At 38.8% G+C, this 26697-nt stretch overlaps 1 protein-coding gene across 1 annotated transcript in view; it reads right to left on the bottom strand.

Moving 5' to 3' along the window:
• Positions 1-13553: 13553 nt before the first annotated feature.
• The window catches only part of LOC124798065 (N-alpha-acetyltransferase 35, NatC auxiliary subunit), a 148065-nt gene continuing 134921 nt past the window's right edge, over positions 13554-26697 (bottom strand). The window contains exons 10-13 of the mRNA XM_047261294.1: positions 24341-24519; positions 18050-18257; positions 16199-16462; positions 13554-13829 (exon numbers count right to left, since the gene is read on the bottom strand). Of these exons, the coding sequence (XP_047117250.1) occupies positions 13689-13829; positions 16199-16462; positions 18050-18257; positions 24341-24519 (792 nt within the window). The 3' untranslated portion in view covers positions 13554-13688. The remainder of the gene's footprint in view (positions 13830-16198; positions 16463-18049; positions 18258-24340; positions 24520-26697) is intronic.

Raw genomic sequence — 26697 nt, 5'->3', positions numbered from 1 at the left:
CTCTCTCTCTCTCTCTCTCTCTCTCTCACACACACACACACACACACACACAATAGTGAAAGCTGTAATAACATTAATGATCATTTGAATTGCACTACTTTCTAATTTAAACACATTATTTGACTGACTTGTACTGTTTTTGCAACTCTTTCACCATCTGTATACTGATAAGATAACCATTCACTAAGTTACACCTACAATAATTATTTGAACACACAAATTGGGTGTAGAGCTGCAATAAAGTGGCTTAAGAACAAACTTTAGTCTGTTCGGTGAAGTTAGTCGACTTTCGATGGAGCTACGTGGTTGTAGACATACCTGTAACTAGCTAACAAATCACAAACACTAACACCAATGTCTTCTTACATTTTAACTCTCCATGAAGAATAATCTCCAATTTAACAGGAAAAATTTGGCCATCTAAATTTCTCCATTTCATTTTATTGTTTTCTATAAAACTGTCTAATAATGTGCCTAGGGGATTTGGAGAGATAACAAACGAATTACTTTAACAACATTGGTCAAACTGACCTCTCAAATAAGACACATTAAGTGTTTTCTTAAATAACACAGATTATAAAATAAAATACCTGAATGCTCAATATCTGCAGTCAATAACATTATCCTTTTCCATTTTTCTGAGCATATCATCTCACTATTTATTTCTTCTGGGTGCAGGAATGAGTATACATTGCCAGTACGGTGATTCTGACGTTGGGTGGAAGTGAAATGAAGAAAGGAAGCTCAAGAATTTCAATGTCCCACTGACATCAAGGGGTCAGGGGTAGAGCAATAACCAGGCTTGGCAAGAACAGGGAAAAAAATCCACCATGAACTATTTAAATAATTAAAAGAAGCATCTTTTTACTCTCCCAAAGTGACTTGATTCTTGTCGTGTGTGTCACTATGAACATAACAGAAGATATGAACTCAGAAAATACAACAAATGCACACGAGGATAAAGTCACTTTAGGGGATTAGAGAGGTGCTTCTTTTAATTATTTAAATAGGCCACGGCTGATTTCTTTCTGTTCTTTTTCAACTTGGTCTGACACTTGACATCAGTGGGACACATTGTAATTCTAGAATCCAGACCAGGATTCAAATACTATACCTGCCTTTCACATGTATTATTACTTCTCTAACTCTTTCACACGATGAAAGAAAAGAACTGGTTAAGAGAAGAAGGAAAGAGAATACGTTAATCCAATTTTTTTCCCCTCCTTAACGAAACTTGTCAAAAACACACTGCAGTGAAATTCCTGGACTGTCACGATAGACGTAATGTACGTTAATATATAAATAAGCAGAGACTAAAACACTGCACAAGAGTGATTCTCGACAACAGCAAAAAGTATCTGTTGATGTTAAAGGAGCATTCCATGTATTTAAATGAATAATGGTACTATTTAGTATTTGTGCTGAAGAAACTGAAAGAAATGATCATGGGTGGATTATATGCAATTGTTTGACTATTTCTGCACTTATTGGACAATAATAAGATGCCCATGTTTCTTATATGAATGTTAAATCTATGTTGAGTGCTAACACTGGTTTTGAAGGGAGTGACCTCTTAAATATTAAAACCTGCAACTGAGTGTACAATTAAAAAACAATGGATAAATAGTTCTTTCTGCCTTTAATTCAGATTCAATTGGAACTAATAAAATAGAGTCTTTAAAGAGGCTAACGAAAGGGTAGACGGCAGGAGATGGTGGGGAGGCAGGGGAAGGTTAAATTCTGTTAGTAGTTTATCATATATGGGCAATGCATGTATCATCAGTTTTAATTTTTAATGTACTTCCACTAAGCAGAACATTCAACATTTATGAAATTCTATGACTGATGTGAAAAAAGGACAGCAATAATAATTTAGAACATCCTACTTGTGACATTACAGCCTTTATCACTGCGATTTTTAACATGTAAAAGTTTTTTTTCTGTATTCGCGTCAGTATGTGCGAACTTTTAACATATACCAATGAATATTGTAACCAGATATCTTTGCCGCGCTCCTGAAAAGCGCAGAATATCACGATCGCTATAAACTGTTATACGCTGCTATCGATCAGTAAAAAAAAACAAAAACGATGCACCTATGTTTAAAAAATAACAATTGCCAATTTTTACTTCTGCAGGGAGCCGCGCCCCTCTCTAGCTGTTCTGTGAATGTGTTGCGGGTCGGACGCAAAAGTATTGTGCTTCATACTGATATAATCATTTTATTGTAAATTTAAGAGTTTAAGTGATTAAAAATATATGTAGCCACAAACAAGCGAGAATGTGTATCATGAAAATTCGCTCCACCGCCACAATGGGTGGCCATGTTAATGTAAGTTTCCGTTTCATAATATAATACTTGAAGCCTTGAAGTTTATTTAATTTCAAAGAAAATCTCTCAACCTTATTTTCATTAATTATACTTGTGATAATCTTTTCTGTTTAAAAGATTTATGCAGCTTATGATCCAGCGTGTGTTCTGTCGGAACAGAAGGCTGTCGTGACGACATCGTTATAGTATTTATTCCAAGTTCTTTCAGTTCCGTTTATATGTTCGTACAAATCCAATTAGTTGGTCCCTTAGGTTTCTTTCATGTAACTTCTGTCTGTTTTCTCCGCGCAATCTTCCTCCGAAAAAAAAAAATTCTGTTCATTTTTTAGTAATTTTCGATATCGCGAATGAGAAAAGACAGCCGCCTCCTGCTCCGAACGGAACACCACGACTTTTCTAACGTCGGAGAGTACCGCATGAATTTTCCGCTAAAAGGTAATAGAATTTCTTAAAGCTGGATCAATTACACATGTTGCTGCTGTTCTCCGACAAATCTGGTGTGATTAATAGTAATTTATTCTGTCGCGACAAAAAGAACCAATTTTATTTTTACCAAAGCAACAAAGCTTTCAATTAAATTACTAAAAATCATACCAGATCTGGCGCCCGAACAGGGACTTGACTAAAATATTGAAAGTGTCACGGTACTAATATATGATTGTCTTATTTCATGTATCGCTCTTTGGAACCCAATGCTGCATAAAATTACGAATGAGCAATAAATATACGCAATATTGAAGGACGCGGTATTAACACAAATATCTTGGGATTTAATAAGCCGCAGATTTGCAGTTTTGAAGACAACGCCGAGTGAGTACCAAATTTTCGTTTGCCATAGTTCTGTCTAAAGAGTAGCTCATTTGACCTTCAATTTCGACCTCACTCTATCCTTTCTGTAGCTTAACGTAAAAAAAAAGAAAAAAAAAGAAAGAAACCCTTTTTTTTCTACGTAAATATTTGAACATTTTCTGTTATCTTTTGCTTGACTATTTGTTTTATACTGTAGTTAGTATTCTCGTGTAAGTTCAAGATGGATGCCATTTCAGTCTTTTCTGTGTAACAGTGTTGGCAATCAATTGTTTCAACTGCGTTGACTCCATCTTGTCTTTTTGCTACAGACGTGTGTCAGTTATTACCCACGTAACATTAGACATTTGACGAACGCGCCGCGACTTTAACTTGCGCGGCAAGAATAATTAACAATCAGAATTTCAGTTGGCAGTGCCCATTTTAAGTTGGCAATAGTTGAATTTCATTATGGCGGACGGACAATCGAGCGCGAACTCTGCAGACGAAAGCGACGGCACTGTTAACAAACATTACCGACTCCGCTCACGCGGAACGACGGCCAGGACAGACGACAGACAAGAGGTAGTTAACGTGGACGACACTCAGCAGGAAACACCCACCTCCCCGATAACGGTATCAATTGACATTGTCAAAATGTTACAGGAATTGATACTAGACAGACAGGAGAGGGAACAGCGCGAACGTGATCGCGAACAACGTGAGAAAGACAGAGACAAGTTTTTTTCAGAGTTGAAAACGGATATGACAACACAGATTGACTCAGTTAGGAATGACGTAAATACCATCATTGATGCGAAAGTAGGTACCCTCACTACGCTAGTAGGCTCTCTCACAGCGAAAGTAGGTACCCTCACTACGCAAGTAGGCTCTCTCACAGCACAGATAGATTCGGTTAAGGGTGACGTCACGGCGCAAGTAACCACTTTGACAACACAGATAAGCACTCTGAATAACAAAATTGATAACATTGGTCAGAATCTCACAACTCAAATCGAAGCGTGTCGCAAAGAAACCGATTCGGTAAAACTTGCGTATAAAACAGTTGCACGACAGGTAGACGAGTTAGCGACAGCGGTAGCCACTGTAGAATCAAAAGTAAGTGCAATGGCGAATGACATTTCGGACCGAACTATTGAGGAAAGAGTTATCAGTAGTGTTGCTTCGCACACTAAAGCACTTACCGAGCATTACAAAGAATGGATTGATGTACAAGAGAAGCTTGTTGAGGAGAAGGTTACACGTGACTTGAAAGATGATGTTAAATCCGCAACCTTAGACATATTATCTGCAACCGGCAGTTCAGGAGACACTGTTTGTACTGAACTAGGCCAAGTTAGACGAGTGTTTACCCGGGATTTGCCGGAATGGCGGAAGCAAGTAACAGATGAGATATCCGACCTGAAACAGCAAATTCAAACACTACAGTATGATAACCAGAGTGACGGGAAACACTCACTACCTTCTGAGCCAGATGAACATCAATACCAGACAACACAACACACCACAGTACATTCCGCGACCGAAAAATGAATTTAACGATCCACACAACAACAACACTGAACAATTGACACTCACAACCCTCATGAAAGAGGAGTGTATTGAAACACAGAGTTTTTCAACCATTCCAACCGGAAAAGCGAAATATTCATCCAGTCGTTTTCCTAAAGAACTTTTCAGGAGTCTTTTTCAGCTGCCTGGAATGACAAACAGAGCATACAATTCATTACCGGATATATACAAGGAGAAAGTGCTATATGGGGAACCGAGATGGTTGATAAGTGCAAAACATTTAGCGAGTTTGAGAAGAACTTTTTAAGGAAATTTTGGAGCGCAGGTGTTCAGCAACGCCTACGCGAAGAGGTCTACAACGCCGAACCTTTCCATTCGAACAGTGGCGGACTTCGCCGGTACTTTGAAAAGTACTTAAGAAAGATACAATATTGGGACACTCCCATAACAACAAAAGATGTTATTATGATCCTTAAGTCAAAACTACCCATTTCCATACGCGAAAAATTAGTGAACGTGTCAGAGGAAGATCAGGACGCATTTTTATCCGTCCTTGATTCGCTCGATCTTATACACGAAGACGCGCATGCGAATGCTAACCGTAAGAACAACAACGCAGGCACGTATTCGAATGGAAACGGTAGTAATGGAAATGGTTCACACGAATCACAATTCGGAAACAAACAGTACAATAACCGCAATAGAGGCCGAAACAATGGTTACCGTAATGGTAAACACAAAAACAAGCATTACGGCAACCAACGGTACAATCCAATATACGACACGCAACAACAGTATTACGGGAATGCCCCATACCAATCAAACAATAACGGTAGTAACTTCTACCAGAATGGGAACAAATACAAGGGTAAACGTTGCAACAATCAAAATTGCGGAGGTCAGCCACCTCCACCACAACCCTATGGGCAGCCACAACATCAGCAACAACAGCAATACACGCCTCAGCAACAACCATTCATGCAACAACAACAGTACACGCCACCACAACAGGACTTTAGATACAATAACAATAAACCAAGAAAACAATACAATCCACCGGTATATTTTACGCAGGCAAGTAATGTACCGATTTTTCAGCCTGGTAACCAAGTGCAGTACCAACAAGGGTTTGATACAAATCAACACACACAATGGGTAAAAAACCAGCGAGAATGGTCAAGTGATGTGACAGAAGAATCAAATCAGTCGCATCACAAGAAAGCGGAAAACTAAAGGCAGCACCTTTTCGCCTCCTTGGGGATGCTGCGGGACATAATGGGGGCAAACTCGACCTTGAACGACTTAACGTAATACGTTATGATCGCGACACTGACTTGAGAGACGATTTGTTGCAGGAAAATATTGAGACAGACTTGAATGACGTATGGGAAGACGAAGTACAAGCAATGACTAAAATTTACATAGCCAATACACCAATATATGCTATTATAGATACTGGTGCAAACGTAAATGCTTTATCACTAGCTATGTTTAAGAAAGTTTCTGCAGGGACGAAAATTTTAACGTTACCAGTACAAGGTTGTTCAGTAGCAGGAGCGGTAGGATCTTTATCACAGCGAGTCAATTTGCAAGCTCAGGTACCGATAAGGATTAATTCTACTTCTTTCATGTGTGTATTTCTAGTAGTTAAGAATTTGTCAGTGTCATGCTTATTGGGAATGGAGTTCCTGAGGAAGAATAAGGCAGTGATTGATATAGAAAAGGGTATCTGTACAATCCGAGTAGGTGAACAGGAGGTTGCGCTGCAATTGTTGCGCGGGAAGGGCAAAAGAGTCAACACTGAGCACAAAGTTAAGGTACGCAGACTGGTACAGCGAATGTTTTTGAACCAAGCACACATGACAAGACAGGGTAACAGTTGGACGGATTTTGATACTGATGACGGACTTCCGACTAGAGAAGAGATTTTGAATAAAGTAAGCGAATCAAGTGAACTTGATTACATATGAAGGCAAGATTTACTGCACTTACTTATGAGGTATCTTCATGTCTTTTCTTCGAAACCTGGAGTAATACGTGACTACGAATACGACATTAAGGTCGCTCCCCATTCTACTTTTGCAAGACAACGTACTCTGTCCCGTATGCAAGGCGCGAGGCTGTGAAAAATGAAATACGTAAAATGCTTAAGTGGGAGATCATTGAACCGTCAGACTCACCTTACAGTAGTCCGTTATTGCCAGTTTTGAAGCAGGATGGTAGTGTACGTATAGTTTTGGATGCAAGAAACATAAATAAAATAATTATTCCAGTAAGAACTCGACCTGAGGCTATGGATGAACAATTACAAAGGTTTCATGGAGTAAAATTCCTCACATCGGTAGACTTGAGATCGAGCTACTGGCAGGTCAAGATGACATCACAGTCTCGAAAATATACAGCGTTTATATTTGCAGGTAGATCATACCAATTCAAAGTAGTTCCATTTGGTTTGAATGTGAGTTCAGGCGTATTCATAGCTGCACTTGATCATGTATTAGGACCTGAACTGTTGGATCGAGTAACAGTGTATGTTGATGACTTACTGATTGCTAAGAAATCTTGGGAAGAACATTTAGACATAATAAGCGAAGTTTTCCAGAGGTTTGTTGACTATGGAGTCACAGCTAATCTACATAAGTCTAAATTTGGTAAAAGCGAGATTAAATTTTTAGGACATCTTGTATCATCACAGGGAATTACCCCAGATCCAGACAAACTAGCAGCTATTAAAAACTTTCCTGTGCCCTCTTCTAAACGCCAGTTGAAAGGTTTCCTCGGAATGACTTCCTTTTTCAGAAAGTTTATTTCGGACCAGTCGATGAACAGTCAAGCATTGCATGATCTTCTAAAGAAAAATACTCATTGGCATTGGACGCCAGAGTGTCAGGCAGATTTTGATTGCATTAAACAAGCACTTCTTAACAGCAATATTTTGTTCCATCCAGACATGGATAAAGAATTCTGTATTTCGTCAGATGCTTCATTTCAGGGGCTTGGTTCTTGTTTGTTTCAAATAGAAGTAATTGATGGAAAAGAAGAGATAAGAGTTATCAGCTTTGCAAGTAGGGTTCTCACAGAATGTGAGAGGTCATACTCGGTGACAGAGTTGGAGGCTCTGACCATTGTATGGTCCTTTAAAAGGTTCAATTGCTACATCCATGGTCGGAAAATTAAGGTCTTTTCCGATCACCAAGCTCTTAGTTTCTTGCTCTCGTGTAAACTTCTTCATCCTCGTCTTACACGATGGAGTCTCTTCTTGCAAGAGTATGATTTCGAAATAGTATACATCAAGGGTAAAAACATTATCGCGGATGCTTTGTCACGCATGCCGCAAGGACTTCCCGAGTCCAGTGAACTTATCGAGCAGATGTCTAACTACCGAATTCTTCTAATGAAAGACCCACTACATAGAAAGTATTTCCTTCAGCTCTGCAAGCAGATGCGTATACTCCAAGAAACATATCCCAAATGGCGTAAGGTTAAACAACTTCTTCTAACAAAACCCGATCACCACTTGTCCAAATTTGATAAACTACACAACAATGTTTTATTCCATCGAACTTCTCTCCTCTCTGGTAGATGGTGTGTGTGTATACCACACGCATACGTTGAACACCTTATCTGGTACACACATCTTTCCTGGGGTCATTATGGACCTGAAAAATGCAAACGAAAGATTTCTGCGTATTGCTATGTACCAAACTTGCACCATCGAATCCACAAGTTGTTAAGTACATGTTTTATCTGCCAGAAGGCAAAACCCTTCAACCATTCGAACCTAATTCCTCTGAATCCAATTATTACTGAGAGACCAAATCAAGTTCTGGCCCTTGATCTCGCCGGCCCCCTGCCGCAAGGGAGGGGAGGGGTGAAATACCTAGTCGCATTGATGGATCTTTTCACAAAACATGTGAGACTTTATACAGTGAAATCATCCAGTGCACTTCCGATCATCCGTCGAATCGAACAAGACTATTTTCCTCGATTTGGCAAGCCGGAGGCCATTCTATCAGATAATGCATCGAGTTTCACTGGCAGACAATGGCGCAATTTTCTTGCCAGACATGGCATCAAACAAATACTTATATCTCGTTTCAGACCGCAATCTAATCCCACCGAACGTATCTTCAAAGAGTTCAATAGATTCATTCGAACCTACATACCTAATCGACAAACCCGTTGGATTGACTTTGTATCTTCATTCGAGCAGATTGTCAACAATCTTCCACACTTCTCAACTGGATTTACACTTGCGGAATTAATGACGAGTCATCGGGAAAGAAATGAATGGTTAGATCCCATACCTAAAATTGTAGAACCAGAATTAGATTTAGATGCAAAACTTAGGCAAGCATTGGTATCCTTAGCTGTACAGGCGAATCTACGCAAGAAGTCTTATGACAAGAAGGTATCTAAGGCTCTTACATATGATATTAATGAAAAGGTGCTTTTACGGACACATTTTAAGCCATCGAAGTTGTTGAAAAGAAATCGGAAATGGAGGCTATTGTACGACGGACCATTTGTAGTAATTAGAAAACCACATACAGGATGTTATCTAATAGCGGATCCAGCATCTGGCAGAATTAAAGGATTGTATCACCATCAGGATCTCAAGAAGTATAACGAGGCAAAGTAACAAGCAAAGGAACATTAGCCTAAGGTTTAACCTGTGAAACACTTCCGTATTCAAACACACCAATACGAGTACTCACACTTTGGTGAAAAACTATGGAGGTAATTGAAGATTTGATTTATTATGGCGTACGAAAAGGAAAGCACATTCCATTTGAGAGGACAGATTCTCAGTTAGTTTTAAGTTAGTCATAGGTGTAAGCAGTCCAAGTTGGCTGTTGGCATTGAGAAATGCCGTTATTGGTGAAAGGAGATACGGAAGGAAGTAGCAGATTGCCACCTTCCAACTCCAATGAATATATATGTATGTGAAATATTAGGTTAAGCAATTTCTTTTTCAGCCCTCAAGGTGGAATGTTAGTCTTTAATTGTACAGAGTACAGCCTATTGCGTGTAAACTGTGCGTTATTGTAACACCGCCATGAGCTATACCTTTTGTTAGCGCGATCTTCAGAATTAAACAGATTTGTGTAGCCAAGTGTTTGAACTGTCAAAAGCAGTAAATAACAGAGAGAGAGAGTATCACGTAGTATTTGATAGTTTTCAGGAGATTCAATCTCAGATTCAAAGTATCATCTACGAACAGTAAGCCTCATAAAGATTTAATAGCTAAGCAACAAAGCATTTCCTTTATTCTGTTTTACAACAGCTGTTAGGTCATGTAGTCGAGAGTGCCACTACATGGAAACATATACGTCGTACTGACAAGTCTGAAGTATTCCCGATGGTAAACGTTTCTTCTTTAAACATGTAAGATGCACTAAAGTAATTAGCTATTTCACAGCCAAGCCCGACAATCGCCCAGAAGGAAGCGTGAGAAACTAGAAAGCTGTCACCAGATATGACTCACATTATAATAATAAAACTAAGATCTGATATTAGATTAAAGAATAGCCACTTGAAGGCACACGTGACGCATGTCATGCATCTAAGGTCACAAAAATATCCTAGTGTAGTTGTGCTAGAATTTGTATATGTATATATTGTATTTATGTTCATATTTGATCCTCTCCTCTTCCACTTCCCCATCCTATCCCATTAAAAAAAAGCGAGGATTAGAATTTGACAGGCTCATCTGAGTGCTCTTTAGACGGTTGAAGTTGAAACGAAATTTGTGGGAGAGATCCGTTAGCGAAAGTTTTGTTCTAATCGCGTATCGCGAGTAGCAATGTTGAGAGATTATAATACATTCCGCGAGTAGTACTTGCAGCCAGTAACTTTATGAAGCATGAATCTTCCGGAGAGAAATGCATGAGTATGCTCGACCAGTAGAGACAGAATTTGTTCAATCTGTGCTCTACATAAACAGTGACACTAAATTTTGAAGAGAAACGAAATAACAAGCTGCTTAAAAGATTTGTTTAAAAAAAAAATTTACCTTTGTAAAAGGGAGAGAGAATAATCGAAATAATCGTGCCTTGATGCACAAGTAGTGGTATTCAATACGCTAATCCGGCGTGGTGTGACTGAAAAGGTTAACAGAATTTTGTGACTGTAAGCAAACTTAAGAAATGTATGTATGTATGTAATTTATGGACATTGTTTAATCTTGTAATGTATTTACCTGTGAGTAACTTGAACTGTGAACTTTGAAATCACAATGTGAGATGGGAGATGTGAATTTGCAGACACTCTAAGACGTTCTAAACAAAATGCGAGTGATAAAGTGTACAAAATACGTGTGCAGTGACATGTGTACACGCAAGTGCAGGTAGTGACAGTGATCACAGCAAAACATTTTGCAAACTATATGTAAAACGTTGGCTTCACTTAACTGTGTGTAAGCAGCATGGCAGGTCGCAGGGACTGTCGTGTGAAATCCTCGAAACAGACGATGGTATTTTCTACCCAAGTTTCGATACGCCGATCGACGAGGGAGAAAGGACACTAGACGTGTGTTTTCCGCGTGTTCTCATTTTAGCAGAGCGCGAGTGACACACGTTAAACTTCATACGAGCATACACGAGCGCGTGTTGCACTGGACTAGTAACCGGCAACAGCGCGGAGCTGCTTGCAGTTGGACTCAACAATTAACATTTGAAACACAACCGACGCGCGCGCTGTGGAGGCGTGTCATTAATCTCAGAATGTTTTCCGTCTCACAACTACGCAAGAGACATTGCTAAAGCTATCACAGTAAAACTTAATTATGAACTTTATTTATTCTGTAAAAAGAGAAGTCTTAGCTTCAAATTAATTTCCATTTAATCAGTCACGTCGGATATTTTGCGATAGATAGTTAAATAAAGACAAGGCATTACTGAGCACTGAAACGTTAACTGGAGGGAAAGGTTATCAATCCTGTCCAGAATCCTATAAAACCTTTACCTGTAAGTCTACATTATAGCACGAACCTAACACAGGTTTCTTTCTGTTTATTTGCATGTAAACGGCATGACGCTTGATGCGAGACACTAGACAGGCAACACGAGCGAACACAAAAAAGACGCTACCCAGGGTCGTGACCTCTCGGACGACGCCGCTCACCGAACGAGAATAGACGTTGCAGACTCCGGTTAAGTGAGCGCGTGACAAACAAAAGTGTACAGTGTAGTATCAAGTGAAACGTCCTGATTAACAACGACATACTAAAAGAATCTAATGAAACGGATAAAAAACATTACGAGACCAAACAGGTCACAGACAATTTTAGAGGACTGTTTAAGTAATTATTTCAATGTATCTGTGTATGTTTGTCTACTGACATGTTTTGTTTTCTATATAGAGTATTATTCATTTATCTGTGTGTGTTAGACTTAAGATTGTTTTTTGTCATATTTTGTTTCACAGTAACAGCAATTAAGATAACAGTGCAAGGACACCTTACAATGAACTGAGAGAAGTGCCAAAGTGCACAAAAGACACTGAAAGACTATTTGTTTTCATAATTGTACTGGAAGCATAAAATAACTAGATGACAAACTCATTCCAATTTTATGTTAGAACGAAAGTAAACAGATGATAAAACACAGTAATGTCTTGAAACTACATGTGAGTCCTGATGATCCTGGCATTGTGACATTACAGCCTTTATCACTGCGATTTTTAACATGTAAAAGTTTTTTTTCTGTATTCGCGTCAGTATGTGCGAACTTTTAACATATACCAATGAATATTGTAACCAGATATCTTTGCCGCGCTCCTGAAAAGCACAGAATATCACAATCGCTATAAACTGTTATACACTGCTATCGATCAGTAAAAAAAAAAAAAAAAAAAAAAACGATGCACCTATGTTTAAAAAATAACAATTGCCAATTTTTACTTCTGCAGGGAGCCGCGCCCCTCTCTAGCTGTTCTGTGAATGTGTTGCGAGTCGGACGCAAAAGTATTGTGCTCCATACAGATATAATCATTTTATTGTAAATTTAAGAGTTTAAGTGATTAAAAATATATGTAGCCACAAACAAGCGAGAATGTGTATCATGAAAATTCGCTCCACCGCCACAATGGGTGGCCATGTTAATGTAAGTTTCCGTTTCATAATATAATACTTGAAGCCTTGAAGTTTATTTAATTTCAAAGAAAATCTCTCAACCTTATTTTCATTAATTATACTTGTGATAATCTTTTCTGTTTAAAAGATTTATGCAGCTTATGATCCAGCGTGTGTTCTGTCGGAACAGAAGGCTGTCGTGACGACATCGTTATAGTATTTATTCCAAGTTCTTTCAGTTCCGTTTATATGTTCGTACAAATCCAATTAGTTGGTCCCTTAGGTTTCTTTCATGTAACTTCTGTCTGTTTTCTCCGCGCAATCTTCCTCCGAAAAAAAAAAAATGCTGTTCATTTTTTAGTAATTTTCGATATCGCGAATGAGAAAAGACAGCCGCCTCCTGCTCCGAACGGAACACCACGACTTTTCTAACGTCGGAGAGTACCGCACGAATTTTCCGCTAAAAGGTAATAGAATTTCTTAAAGCTGGATCAATTACACATGTTGCTGCTGTTCTCCGACAAATCTGGTGTGATTAATAGTAATTTATTCTGTCACAACAAAAAGAACCAATTTTATTTTTACCAAAGCAACAAAGCTTTCAATTAAATTACTAAAAATCATACCAGATACTGCAGCGGGATCACTGGAATAAAAAATAAATAAATAAATAAAACATAAAAAATAAAAAGTTATTGATTACTCAAATTTTGCAGGCCTTTCTTATTAGCACAAAAGGGAAAGTATTACATACTTCGTGTGAATTATGCAGTCCAAAAACCCTCAGGATTAAGTAAACGTGAAAGGAATTACAAAAAGGAAAAGTAATGTTAAAAAAAAACATTGTTGTATTAACACACAGTGAGCTTTACAATGTACAAACTTCAAAATAAATAATTTTAATTACAAAGAGACACAGGACAATGTAATATTACATTAATTTCAATAAAGTTGTCAACCATCTCAGGGAAGTTTGATTATTGGAAAATGACGATGAGTTGAAAAGTCAAATTCTGGTGGTGTCGTCGAATCTTTCTTGTGGCCTCCTGCAAGTAGTTTCAGAACAACAAAGTTTGTTTTGGCCACTTTCAGCAGATCATTAACCTGTATAGAAAGTAAATGTACCATTAGCTCCTTGTTTTAGACATTACACTACACACTAACGAGAGGGAAAGAGAATAAAAATAATCATATCCCATGCAGCTAACATAATAAGCATTAATATCAAACATCCATAAGCAGGTTCCATGCATTAAAGTAACCCAGTTAGACTGAAGTGTGTGAGAGGCAGACAGAGAGAGAGAGAGAGAGAGAGAGAGAGAGAGAGAGAGAGAGAGAGAGAGAGAGAGAGAGAGAGAATGTTTTTGATCTATCAACAGAAGTTTATTCACAATCAAAATGTTTATCTAAATTCACAATAGATGAAATTTTGACTTGTAACAAACACTATTATTTGATTGTTAGGAGTGAGACAATACAGAGATACCCAACGGCATAGTTTATTAGCACTCTCATGTGCGTCATTTAGGACAAAAAACTCAACACATCATCTACTGCACTTCCTTGTGACTCAGCAACCAAAAAGTATACTGGACCCAAGAAAGAGAGACACTGTAGAAGTAATGTGAATTTAGGGAGCAGAGATCTTAAATAGCTTCTAACCAGGAGTGAACTGTATAGTTTCATCTGTGTGTTTTGGTAGTTTAGTTTTTGAATCTCTATGTATTAATCTACTTTATTGGACACAGTTCTTGCATTTACCCCCATGTCTACTGTAGAGTTCTGTAGCGCTTTTTATAAGAGAACACTGGTAACGCATGTCCTGACATACTGATTTAACCTTCCTCTCACCTTGACAACAGCTACTGGTACATTGCAAAAATATCTTGCCATTAAGACTTACTACATGGCCACAACCAACTACTTGTCATCTAGACCAACTACCTGTCATCTAGAGCTACAAGTATGTGTCTGTCTGTGTATATGAATTTTATGTACTTCCAATCACAGCTTTCATGGTCCAGTTGGCTAGCCAATGGGATTTGCACCAATCCAGCAATGGCAGCTGAATGATCTCCAGTCAATCTCTGGGCACTGACCCAGATGGCACAGATTTGTTGAAGTTTTGTTCTGATATACTGGCACATGTTGTGCAATAATCTAAGTCAAGTGACAATTTGATCAGCAGAATAGTCTTGTTAATATGCTGTGTGACATGGGGTTCCATCATGTGGATAAGCTGGAATACCGTCCATCACATATTCTTTATTTCAGGTGGTCTGTCATCAATGAAAGTTTATCCAACTGGAAAATGTTTATCAGAAATATAACAGAAACAATGAGAAAGTGCACAATACACTATAGTACAAAGGGTGATTAGTGATTCAAAGGGTCCGAAATAGATGATACTATGGGCATTTCAGAAAGAGCACTGTACAGGAGGAGGAGGAGGAGGAGGAGGAGATTAGTGTTTAATATCCTGTAGACAATGAGGTCATTAGAGACGGAGCACAAGCTCAGTCTACGAAAGCATGGGGAAGTAAATCGACCATGCCCTTTCAAGGGAACTACCCCAGCATTTGCCTGAAGTGATTTAGGGAAGACGTGGAAACCTAAATCAGATGACTGGACGTGGGTTTGAACCATCATCCTCCTCCTCCTCAATGCGAGTCCAGTGTGCTTAACCACTGTGCCACCTGGCTGGGTAGGAGTACTGTACAATTCACATGAAAAAGCTATGTGTGAGACGGAAGCTGCATCTGTTGAATACTGAGCAAAAGCAATGTGAAAACGAAATTTCCCGCTATGTTTGGACCATTTTTTTCAGAATGATTCTAACTGAATGCATGAAGCAATTAAATTTGTTACTGTTGGTGACACGCAGGTACTGTGGTTGATGACAGAAGGGAAGAATAATCAATGAAGTGAATGGAAGCCATTAGCTCTGCAACTAAAAAATAAAATTTACTTCACTAAGTGATGTGAAGTACAATTTGCTGGAACATTCGCATCATTTGCCAGATATGGCACACTCTGACTTCCATCTATTGTAACACCTAAAGAAATCTGTGGTTGGAAAAGGTTGCAGCACTCATGAATGGCTATTTTGTAGATCCTCCCAAACCCAACCTTTGGGATGGAATCTACTCACTGGAAGAGTATTTGACAATGTCTATTAAAGAAGACCACGTCATCATTTTGGGAAAAAAAGATATTTCATATCCATTTGAGAATTCCTCTCCCCCCTGCTCTTATAAATTTTGATTTTCCTAGTTGGACCTCTCACAAAATTGTAAACACGGTCCACCTCTCACTACAATCTAAAATATTATTCATGGATAGCTCTCCAGTCATGCAATATGAAAACTCCCCCTCCTCTCTCTCTCTCTCTCTCTCTCTCTCTCTCTCTCTCTCTCTCTCTCTCTCTCTCTCCCCTCCCCCATATAATAATACATACAATAAGTAATGCTTACCTCTTGATCTTGATTTGTAATCCCTTCTAATATTGTTCGGGCTTTATGGAAATGTTGACACCCCGACAAGTACAAGTTTGTGCTTGTAGGTGGCTGCTCATAGCGTTGCAAGGAAGTCATCTCTCTAAACTCAGTATATTGCATAGGTGGGGGAGTCAACAAGCTAGCAAATGGTGCAAATCGATGCTCATAGCGTACTTGTTCATTATCAAATTCTGGATGAGGAAGCCTGATTTTTCCATCCAGTCGGAAACCCACCATAGCCTGTGAATGTATGAGGAGTATTTCATAATGACCAGTTGCTTACATCATGAAATTAAATTTACATTACTCTATAAACTTAAGAAAACGTCTTGATAATTTTTAACATTGATGTGCCACATTCATGACTTAAATGAAATATGATAATACAACAAAATTTTGGTTTGTATAACAATAATGGAAATTCCTGGAAGAAGCAATACATAAAATACGGGAATGACACATTCACAGACACAACCACACAGACACCCAAACGCACTCTCCCACGGCTAAAGAAAGACTAATTATTGATACTCGATTACTGAAAGCAGTTGCCTGAGCTAGTGGAGATGGTGACAGGGGTAGTGAAAGACATAAGGAGGGGGTAGTGGAAAAGAGGCAGATCTTTGGATGGATGACTCCATGGCTGCACAATGAGATAAAAAGTGTAGAGAAGGTAAAGCAAAAAAGAAATGTAGGAACAGGGAAGGGGTGGAAAACAGAGAGAAAGGTGAAGGTGAAAAGAGAAAAAGGAAAACGAGACGGGTTGAAACAGGAAGGATGGAGAGGGGGAGACAGTGAGAGGGAGAGGGAGAGGGAGAGGGAGAGGGAGAGGGGGGGAGAGAGAGAGAGAGAGAGAGAGAGAGAGAGAGAGAGAGAGAGAGAGAGAGAGAGGGACTTACACTGGGTGGGGGGAGAGGTGGGACAAAGAGTGGTGGAAAAGACAGATCATGATCTGGACTGAGGAGGAGTGGTGTGGACAGAATATAGAAGGGAAAACGTAAGGCAAGGCAGTGGTAACAGTTTAGTGGAAGTTTAGGCTACAGGGGATTGCGAGAGTGCAGAATATGTTGAAGTGACAAAAGGCCCATGTAGAGAAGCAGCTGTTGGCGTCATTTGTGTTGCGGTGTGCACTATGTTCAGCAACTGGATGGTCAAGTTTGCAGTTTGCCACAACTTGGCAGTGGTCACTCATGTGAGTTAACAGTTGGTTACCTGTCATGCCCACGTAAAATACTGTACAGTAATTGCACCATAACAGATATGTGACATAACTGCTTTCACACCTGGCCTTATCTTTTACTCACTAGGAAATGCCTGCAACTGGACTGATGTGGGTGGGTGTATGGGACAGGTCTTAAACCCACTACTTTCTCCCACCACACAACTCTCGCCCCCCCCCCCCCCTCCCCCTCCCATGTGAGCACTCTCTCTCTCTCTCTCTCTCTCTCTCTCTGGACTCTCTGTGCCTCATCATCTGTCCAAAGACCTGCCTCTTTTGTGTAACTCCCTCTTTGTGACCCCTTCCGCACCTATATTTGTTCAGACAACTGCTTTCTGTAATCGAGTGTCAATAATTAGTCTTGCCGTCGCCACGGGAGTGGGTGTTATGGTGTCTGCATGGGTGCACGTGTGAACATATGTACTTTTGCTAGAGAAAGCAATTGTACTCCAAAGCTAGTGAGAGTGCTGTTTTCCATTACATGTTTCTGGGCTCAATGCACTGGTCCACTACAGGTGAGTAGTTGCCTTTCCCTTATTTTATGTAAATATTGGTTTGGCTATGTTTTCTACTATGCTACCATAAAATGACCATCACAGAAGTTATACCTTGTACAAACCACCACAGATATTCTGCAGTGCTTGGTAGATCATGATCTCCCTCCCATAAGGTCTCATTTTCTTTTTCTTGGCTTTATTCTTTTTATTTGCTCTACTCCTGTTATGTTGCTCAACTACAGATTCTTGCTCAGCAAAGAAGCTTTCAGCACGGTTCAGGGCAGAAACCAACCAGCTATACAAGAATTCATACATGTACCTGCAAATAAGTTTCTGTTAAGTATGGTCAGCATCAAACAACAGATTTCAACATTTGAAACAATGCATTAATTTCTAACAGATCAATGAATTCAAGCACTTAATAAATGTTCTTAACAATAATACGTTGGGGTCACTGTTTCATCATAACAAATTTTTATGTGGAAGACAAAAGTGAAAAATGCTTTTTGTTTTGTTAGAAGGCACAACCTATTACAGAGTCTTCCTCCTAAAACAGGTGTGTCCATCACCACCTAAAGCGTGAGTAAGCACACCCCTCCCCCACCAATATTTTTATTCTTATTTTTCTGAATGGACTGCTCCCTTTCATACGTGATACAGTATGAAAGTTATACATTGCTGAATTCACAGCAGAATCATTTTATCAGATCTGGATGGAGAGACAAAGGAAAGTTGATGGTTAAAGAGACAGTTATAAGGTCCAACTGTAATGAAAAATTTCTCTTGGGCATCAAAACTTGTATATTTCTAACCTGGGATTTTACCTCAGCTGTCACAGACAGTGCGGCATTTTGCTTACAGAAGTGCCAGTAAAAATTTTTTGATAGTAGTAGTAGTAGTAGTAGTAGTAGTTGTTGTTGTTGTTGTCTTCAGTCCTGAGACTACAGTAGAAACCCTCGAATTTGACCTTGGATGGTCCGTCACTCTGGTTAGTCCGTGCCAACTTGTTATACTATATGTTACTGTGCAGTTTTATCCTTTGATTGGATTAGAAAATGTCGTCGTTTGCTTTATTCCGTATTCTCTACAGTACTTCCTACTGTAGATTCATTGTGTGTACAGTTGTCTGTTTTTCAACATGTCTGGATTCAAATGTAAACACTTAACTCTTTCGCTAAATGAAAAATTAGCAGTGCAACAAAGACTGGACGAAGGAGAATCGCTCCAAAAAATTGCAAAGGAACTGAATGTAGGTGTTACGACAGTTAAGGATTGGAGGAAGAATCGGAAAGACATTGACTCCTATACAGTTACAATTGATGGTGAAAACACTCTTCAGAATCGCAAAACATTAAAAAAGCCTAAACTTGAACTGCTTGATAACGCATTGTGGCTGTGGTTTTGTCAAGAAATAAGGAAAGGAAATCCAATATATGGACCAATTCTCAAAGAAAAAGCGACAGTTTTGCACAAAAAACTGGAAGCCGAAAGTAAATTTGCTACCAGTGAAGCTGAATTGATCGCTGGAATACTCATCATGGTGTCCGATTTTTTTCTATTTCTGGTGAAAAACTCTCTTCTGATGAAGCAGCTGCTAAGGAGTTTTCTGTTAAGTTCCAAGAAATTGTAGGAGAAAATGAACTGTTACCCTGCCAAGTGTGTAACGTCGACGAGACAGGGCTGAACTTTTAAAAAAAAAAAAAAAAAAAAAAAAAAAAAAAAAACCTCGCAGCTTCAAATGAATCCGTAGTAGGAGAAACTTATAAAAGATAAAATAACAGTCATTCCTTGTAGCAACGCAGATGGTACCCACAAGATCCTCTTGTTCATCATTGGCAAATCAAAGAAGCCAAGGGCATTTAAAAATCTAAAATTATCTTCCTTGCCGGTTTATTACCGCAATCAAAAATCTGCTTGGGCGGACTGCAACCTTTTTAAATCCTGGTTTTTCAACGAGTTTGTGCCATCAGTCGAAAAAGACTTCATGCAAAAAAATCTGCCTGTTCGTGCTCTACTGCTGTTGGATAATGCACCATCACATCCATCTGAGGAAGATTTGGTGAAAGGGGACATAAAAGCTCTCTTTCTGCCTCCTAATGTGACCTCATTCATCCAACCAATGGATCAGGGCGTTATCGAATGGTTAAAGAGGCGATATCACAGAAAGTATATCAGCTCAGTCTTGGAAAAATCTGAAGTAGGTCATAACTTATTTGATGCAATGTAATCCCTGAACATCAAAGATGATATCTACACAATCGCTGCAGCATGGGATGAACTGAAACTTGACACACTGCGGAAATCATGGCGTAAGCTTTGGCCAAAAGTTATGACTGAAAATGAGCATACCAAAGAGGAGCAAAACAACAATGCACTGGAAATCGTTAAAGATCTACAAACTCTGGAGCTGAACATCCATGCCAATGAAGTTGAAGAGTGGGTCAACGAATGTGACAAAGACTGTGACACTTTTGAAGAGCTGAATCACGACCAGATTGTTGCCACCGTTAGCCAGGAAACTGTGAATGAGGGCTCTGACGGCGAAGGCAAACCCTCCAACCCAGATTTCACACAACAATGCGAAAAACGCTTTTGACATGGCCATTCAATACATCGAGCAGAATCCAACTTCAACTCCAATGGAAGTTTTGTGGATAAAAAAATGCAGGGACACTGCAGGTAAATCTAGAATAACATCTGCTAAGCAAAAATGTATCACTGACCTTTTTTTCCAAGTAATTTGTTTTCATTTTTACTGTAAAAACAATTCATACAGTGTAATCATTTCTTAGTTTATACATACAGTAGTTTATTTCATTGCAAAAAATATCTTTTTTATATACAGTGCTATAAACATTTTTTAGTTTACAGTATATATCGTTTATACGTTATTAAGTACAGTACAGTACTCGTAATTTGTTTGTCGTTTTTCATTTCCAAAAAACCTATACATATTATAGTGTGTGTAGACTTTTTTAGTTAATATATTGTTTAACACTGTGAAAAAAATATCTTTTTATATTACTGTAGATGTCTTTTAGTTCTTAAATTGTTTAATTTTTTGTACTAAATGTCTTCATATTTTTTGCAATAAATATTAGATTTTTCGGATAATCCGACCGTTTTTTCTTTCCGACCATGGTCCCGGTCCCAAAGGTGACGTATTAGATAGTACTGTAGTTTGATGCAGCTCTCCATGCTACTCTATCCTGTGCAAACTGCTTCATCTCCCAGTACCTACTGCAACCTACATCCTTCTGAATCTGCTTACTGTATTCATCTCTTCATCTCCCTCTATGATTTTTACCCTCCACGCTGCCCTCCAATGGTAAATTGGTGATCCTTTGATGCCTCAGAACATGCCCTACCAACCAATCCCTTCTTCAGTCAAGTTGTGCCACAAACTCCTCTTCTCCCCAATTCTATTCAATACCTCCTCGTTAGTTATGTGATCTACCTATCCAATCTTCAGCATTCTTCTGTAGCACCACATTTCGAAAGCTTCTATTCTCTTCTTGTCTAAACTATTTATCGTCCACGTTTCGCTTCCATACATGGCTACACTCCATACAAATACTTTCAGAAATGACTTCCTGACATTTAAATCTATACTTGATGTTAACAAATTTTTCTTCTTCAGAAACACTTTCCTTGCCATTGCCATTCTACATTTTATATCCTCTCTACTTCGACCATCATCAGTTATTTTGCTCCCCAAATAGTAAAAATCCTTTACTACTTTAAGTGTCTCATTTCCTAATCTAATTCCCTCAGCATCACCCGATTTAATTCGACTACATTCCATTATCCTAGTTTTGCTTTTGTTGATGTTAATCTTATACCCTCCTTTCAAGACGCTGTCCATTCCGTTTAACTGCTCTTCCAAGTCCTTTGCTGTCTCTGATAGAATTACAATGTCATTGGCGAACCTCAAAGTTTTTACTTCTTCTCCATGGATTTTAATACCTACTCCAAATTTTTCTTTTGTTTTCTTTACTGCTTGCTCAATATACAGATTGACTAACATCGGGGAGAGGCTACAACCCTGTCTCACTCCCTTCCCAACCACTGCTTCCCTTTCAAGCCCCTTGACTCTTATAACTGCCATCTGCTTTCTGTACAAATTGTAAATAGCCTTTCGCTCCCTGTATTTTACCCCTGCCACCTTCAGAATTTGAAAGAGTTTTCCAGTCAACATTGTCAAAAGCTTTCTCTAAGTCCACAAGTGCTAGAAACGTAGGTTTGCCTTTCCTTAATCTATTTTCTAAAATAAGTTGTCGTGTCAGTATTGCCTCACGTGTTCCAGCATTTCTACAGAATCCCAACTGATCTCCCCGTGAGGTCGGCTTCTACCAGTTTTTCCATTCGTCTGTAAAGAATTCATGTTAGTATTTTGCAGCCGTGACTTATTAAACTGATAGTTTAGTAATTTTCACATCTGTCAACACCTGCTTTCGTTGGGATTGGAGTTATTATATTCTTCTTGAAGGCTGAGGGTGTTTCGCCTGTCTCATACATCTTCCTCACCAGATGGTAGAGTTTTGTGAGGACTGGCTCTCCCAAGACCGTCAGTAGTTCTAATGGAATGTTTTCTACTCCCAGGGCCTCGTTTCGACTCGGGTCCTTCAGTGGTCTTTCAAACTCTTCACACAGTATCATATCTCTCATTTCATCTTCATCCTCTTCCATTTCCATGATACTGTCTTCAAATACATCGCCATTGTATAAACCCTTTATATACTCCTTCCACCTTTCTGCTTTCCCTTCTTTGGTTAGAACTGGGTTTCCATCTGAGCTCTTGATATTTGTACAAGTGGTTCTCTTTTCTCCAAAGGTCTCTTTAATTTTCCTGTAGGCAGTATCTATCTTACCCCTAGTGAGATAAGCCTCTACATCCTTACTTTTGTCATCTAGCCATCCCTGCTTAGCCATTTTGCACTTCCTGTCGATCTCATTTTTGAGACGTTTGGATTCCTTTTTGTCTGCTTAATTTACTGTATTTTTATATTTTCTCCTTTCATCAATTAAATTCAATATTTCTTCTGTTACCCAAGGATTTCTACTAGCCCTCGTCTTTTTATCTACTTGACCATCTGCTGCCTTCACTATTTCATCCCTCAAAGCTACCGATTGTCCTTCTACTGTATTTCTTTCCCCCATTCCTGTCAATAGTTCCCTTCTGCTCTCGCTGAAACTTTGTCCAACCTCAGGTTTAGTCAGTTTATCCAGGTCCCATCTCCTTAAATTCCCATCTTTTTGCAGTTTCTTCAGTTTTAATCTACAGTTCATAACCAAAAGATTGTGATCAGAGTCCACATTTGCCCCTGGAATTGTCTTACAATTTAAAACCTGGATCCTAAATCTCTGTCTTGCCATTATATAATCTATCTGATACCTTCTAGTACCTCCAGGCTTCTTCCATGTATACAACCTTCTTTCGTGATTCTCGAACCAAGTGCAAAATTTTACCAGGCGGCTTCCTCTCATTTCTTAGCCCCAATCCATATTCACCTACTATGTTTCCTTCTCTTCCTTTACCTACTATCGAATTCCAGTCACCCGTGACTATTAAATTTTCGTCTGCCTTCACTATCTGAATAATTTCTTTCATCTCATCATACATTTCATCAATCTCTTTGTCATCTGTGGAGCTAGTTGGCATATAAACTTGTATTACTGTGATAGGCATGGGCTATCTATCTTGGCCACAATAATGCGTTCACTATGCTGTTTGTAGTAGCTTACCTGCATTCCTACTTTTTTTATTCATCATTAAACCTACTCCTGCATTACCCCTATTTGATTTTGCATTTATAACCCTGTATTCACCTGACCAGAAGTCTTGTTCATCCTGCCACCGAACTTCACTAATTCCCACTATATCTAACTTTAACCTTAGATCTAACTTTAACCTATCTATTTACCTTTTTAAATTTTCTAACCTACCTGCCCGATTAAGGGATCTAACATCCCATGCTCCGATCTGTAGGACGCCAGTTTTCTTTCTCCTGATAACTATGCTACTTAGAGTCTCAAAAATATCATTCATGGCAATCACATTTGCTTATATTATAATACATTCTCGACTTACACATCTAACTGATAATTTGAATCTCAGAACAGATATATTCACATCTGTCTTTTGCATTCATACACCGAGAAGAATTCACCGTTTCTTCTTAATTTATCAGATTTTTGGGGTTCTACTTTCTTATCTTGTTTGATCTTTTGTATTTTTAGTATAAAGTGAAGGGTAATTTATCTTATTGATACTATAAATATCCTTGTGTTGTGTATCCATAACTACAGCTGAAATTATTTCCATGCATATTTTAATTACATAATGTCTAATTATACGCAGAACAGAAATATAACATACATATATGTCTTCAGATTCCTTACCAAAAGATGTAATGATATTCATGTGTGCTGTACAGTTCAAGTTCAAACCCAGACAGCAAATACATAATCATTATCCTCAAAGTATGATACAAAATCCAGGTTCCAAAACATGCTAAGTGAGGCCTTGGTGTTTCAGACTTCAAGGAAAGTGTGTGCAGATATCCATCAACTCGTTCAGCCTGATTCAGAAACACAGAAGAAAAATAAATAAACTGTTTACAAACATGTAACTAACAGGTTGTTTGTTGCAGTTTAAATTAACAATACCTGATATCACAGAAACCAAATCACGCATTTTTTTAAGAAAGAGAGGAAAACAGAAGATTAAGGTTTAATGTCCTGTCAACGACATTACGGAGACAGGACCAAAAAGGTAGAGACAAGATGAGAGGACAGGAAGAAAATGAAGGACGGCAATACTTGCATGAAATTTACAAGAAACGTCATACACAAGTGTCGCATATCAAAACATGCAGCTCTACAATAATGTAATTTATTATTGATGTAATGTGGCTGGAACTACTGTTTAATGTGTGACAAACATCATAGTTATGGAAAATATGATAATCTCCAACTTTTGTATTCTTGAAAGGTAGGAAGTGCAAAATCACCCACCCTTCCCTGGTGAAAAGGGGGCGGGGGCGGGGGCGGGAGGGGGGGGGGGGGAGGGGGGGGGTTTATTTTCCTAAAAAAGAAATATTTTTCTCAGATATTTGAAACAAAAACTGAGCACTTAACCACACCTTCAAATATACACTGAAATTATGCAGTGGAACATACTTGTCAAGAAGGTAACTCTGGATTTAGAATTTACAAGGGGAGGCCGCCAATTGTGAAATTCAGATTGGATTCATACTGCGCATAATAAAAGCTCATGGCCAGAGGTGTAATGTGGCAAAGCACCAAGATGCACTTCTCAGCCGTTGTCGAGAAAATAGACAGTTAAAAGAAACCGTTGTGGTGAAATACTCTCTACGATTAATAATTGGATTCATACTGCGCATAATAAAAGCTCATGGCCAGAGGTGTAATGTGGCAAAGCACCAAGATGCGCTTCTCAGCCGTTGTCGAGAAAATAGACAGTTAAAAGAAACCGTTGCGGTGAAATACTCTCTACGATTAATAATTTTCCACAGCGTCGTGGCGCAGCGGTAAGCGCTCGGGTTGATAGTCCGAAGGTCGCCGGATCGAATCTCGCACCGTGCAATGTTTTTTTTTTTTAGTATTTGTTTTTTGTAATTAAAATGTGTGTGTGAAAAAAAACAAAGATGAGGTGACTTACCGAACAAAAGCGCTGGCAGGTCGATAGACACACAAACAAACACAAACATACACACAAAATTCAAGCTTTCGCAAACAAACTGTTGCCTCATCAGGAAAGAGGGAAGGAGAGGGGAAGGCGAAAGGAAGTGGGTTTTAAGGGAGAGGGTAGGAGTCATTCCAATCCCGGGAGCGGAAAGACTTACCTTAGGGGGAAAAAACCCACTTCCTTTCGCCTTCCCCTCTCCTTCCCTCTTTCCTGATGAGGCAACAGTTTGTTGCGAAAGCTTGAATTTTGTGTGTATGTTTGTGTGTCTATCGACCTGCCAGCGCTTTTGTTCGGTAAGTCACCTCATCTTTGTTTTTTATATATAATTTTTCCCACGTGGAATGTTTCCTTCCATATATATATATATACCTGCCACAGCGAATTTGTGTTCGTGGGGTCTCTATTCTAATTCGAACGTTTGACTTACGCTATACGTATTCGTTTCAGAATATCGTTTCTACGTCTTCCGTTAACTATACGTGGTTAACATTATGAAGACAATTAATTACATTTGTGAAATACAACTTTGTTTGCGGAAAACATAATGATGTTCGAAGTCGCCAATTTTTCCACGCCAAACGACTTTCAACAACTTATTATATGCATAATTGTTGCAACTGATTGCCAGGATATATATATATATATATATATATATATATATATATATATATATATATATATATATATATATATATATATATCACACACACATTTTAATTACAAAAAAAAAAAAAAAAAAAAAAAAAAAAAAAAAAAAAAAAAAAAAAAAAAAAAAAAAAAAACACACACACACATTGCACGGTGCGAGATTCGATCCGGCGACCTTCGGACTATCAACCCGAGCGCTTACCGCTGCGCCACGACGCTGTGGAAAATTATTAATCGTAGAGAGTATTTCACCGCAACGGTTTCTTTTAACTGTCTATTTTCTCGACAACGGCTGAGAAGTGCATCTTGGTGCTTTGCCACATTACACCTCTGGCCATGAGCTTTTATTATGCGCAGTATGGATCGAATCTGAATGTCACAATTGGCGGCCTCCCCTTGT

Source organism: Schistocerca piceifrons, chromosome 5 (genome assembly GCF_021461385.2).
Source record: "Schistocerca piceifrons isolate TAMUIC-IGC-003096 chromosome 5, iqSchPice1.1, whole genome shotgun sequence".
Classification (NCBI taxonomy): Eukaryota; Metazoa; Arthropoda; class Insecta; order Orthoptera; family Acrididae; genus Schistocerca; species Schistocerca piceifrons.
The sequence above is the reverse complement of the archived record's forward strand: the minus strand, read 5'-3'. Positions and strand labels throughout refer to the sequence as shown.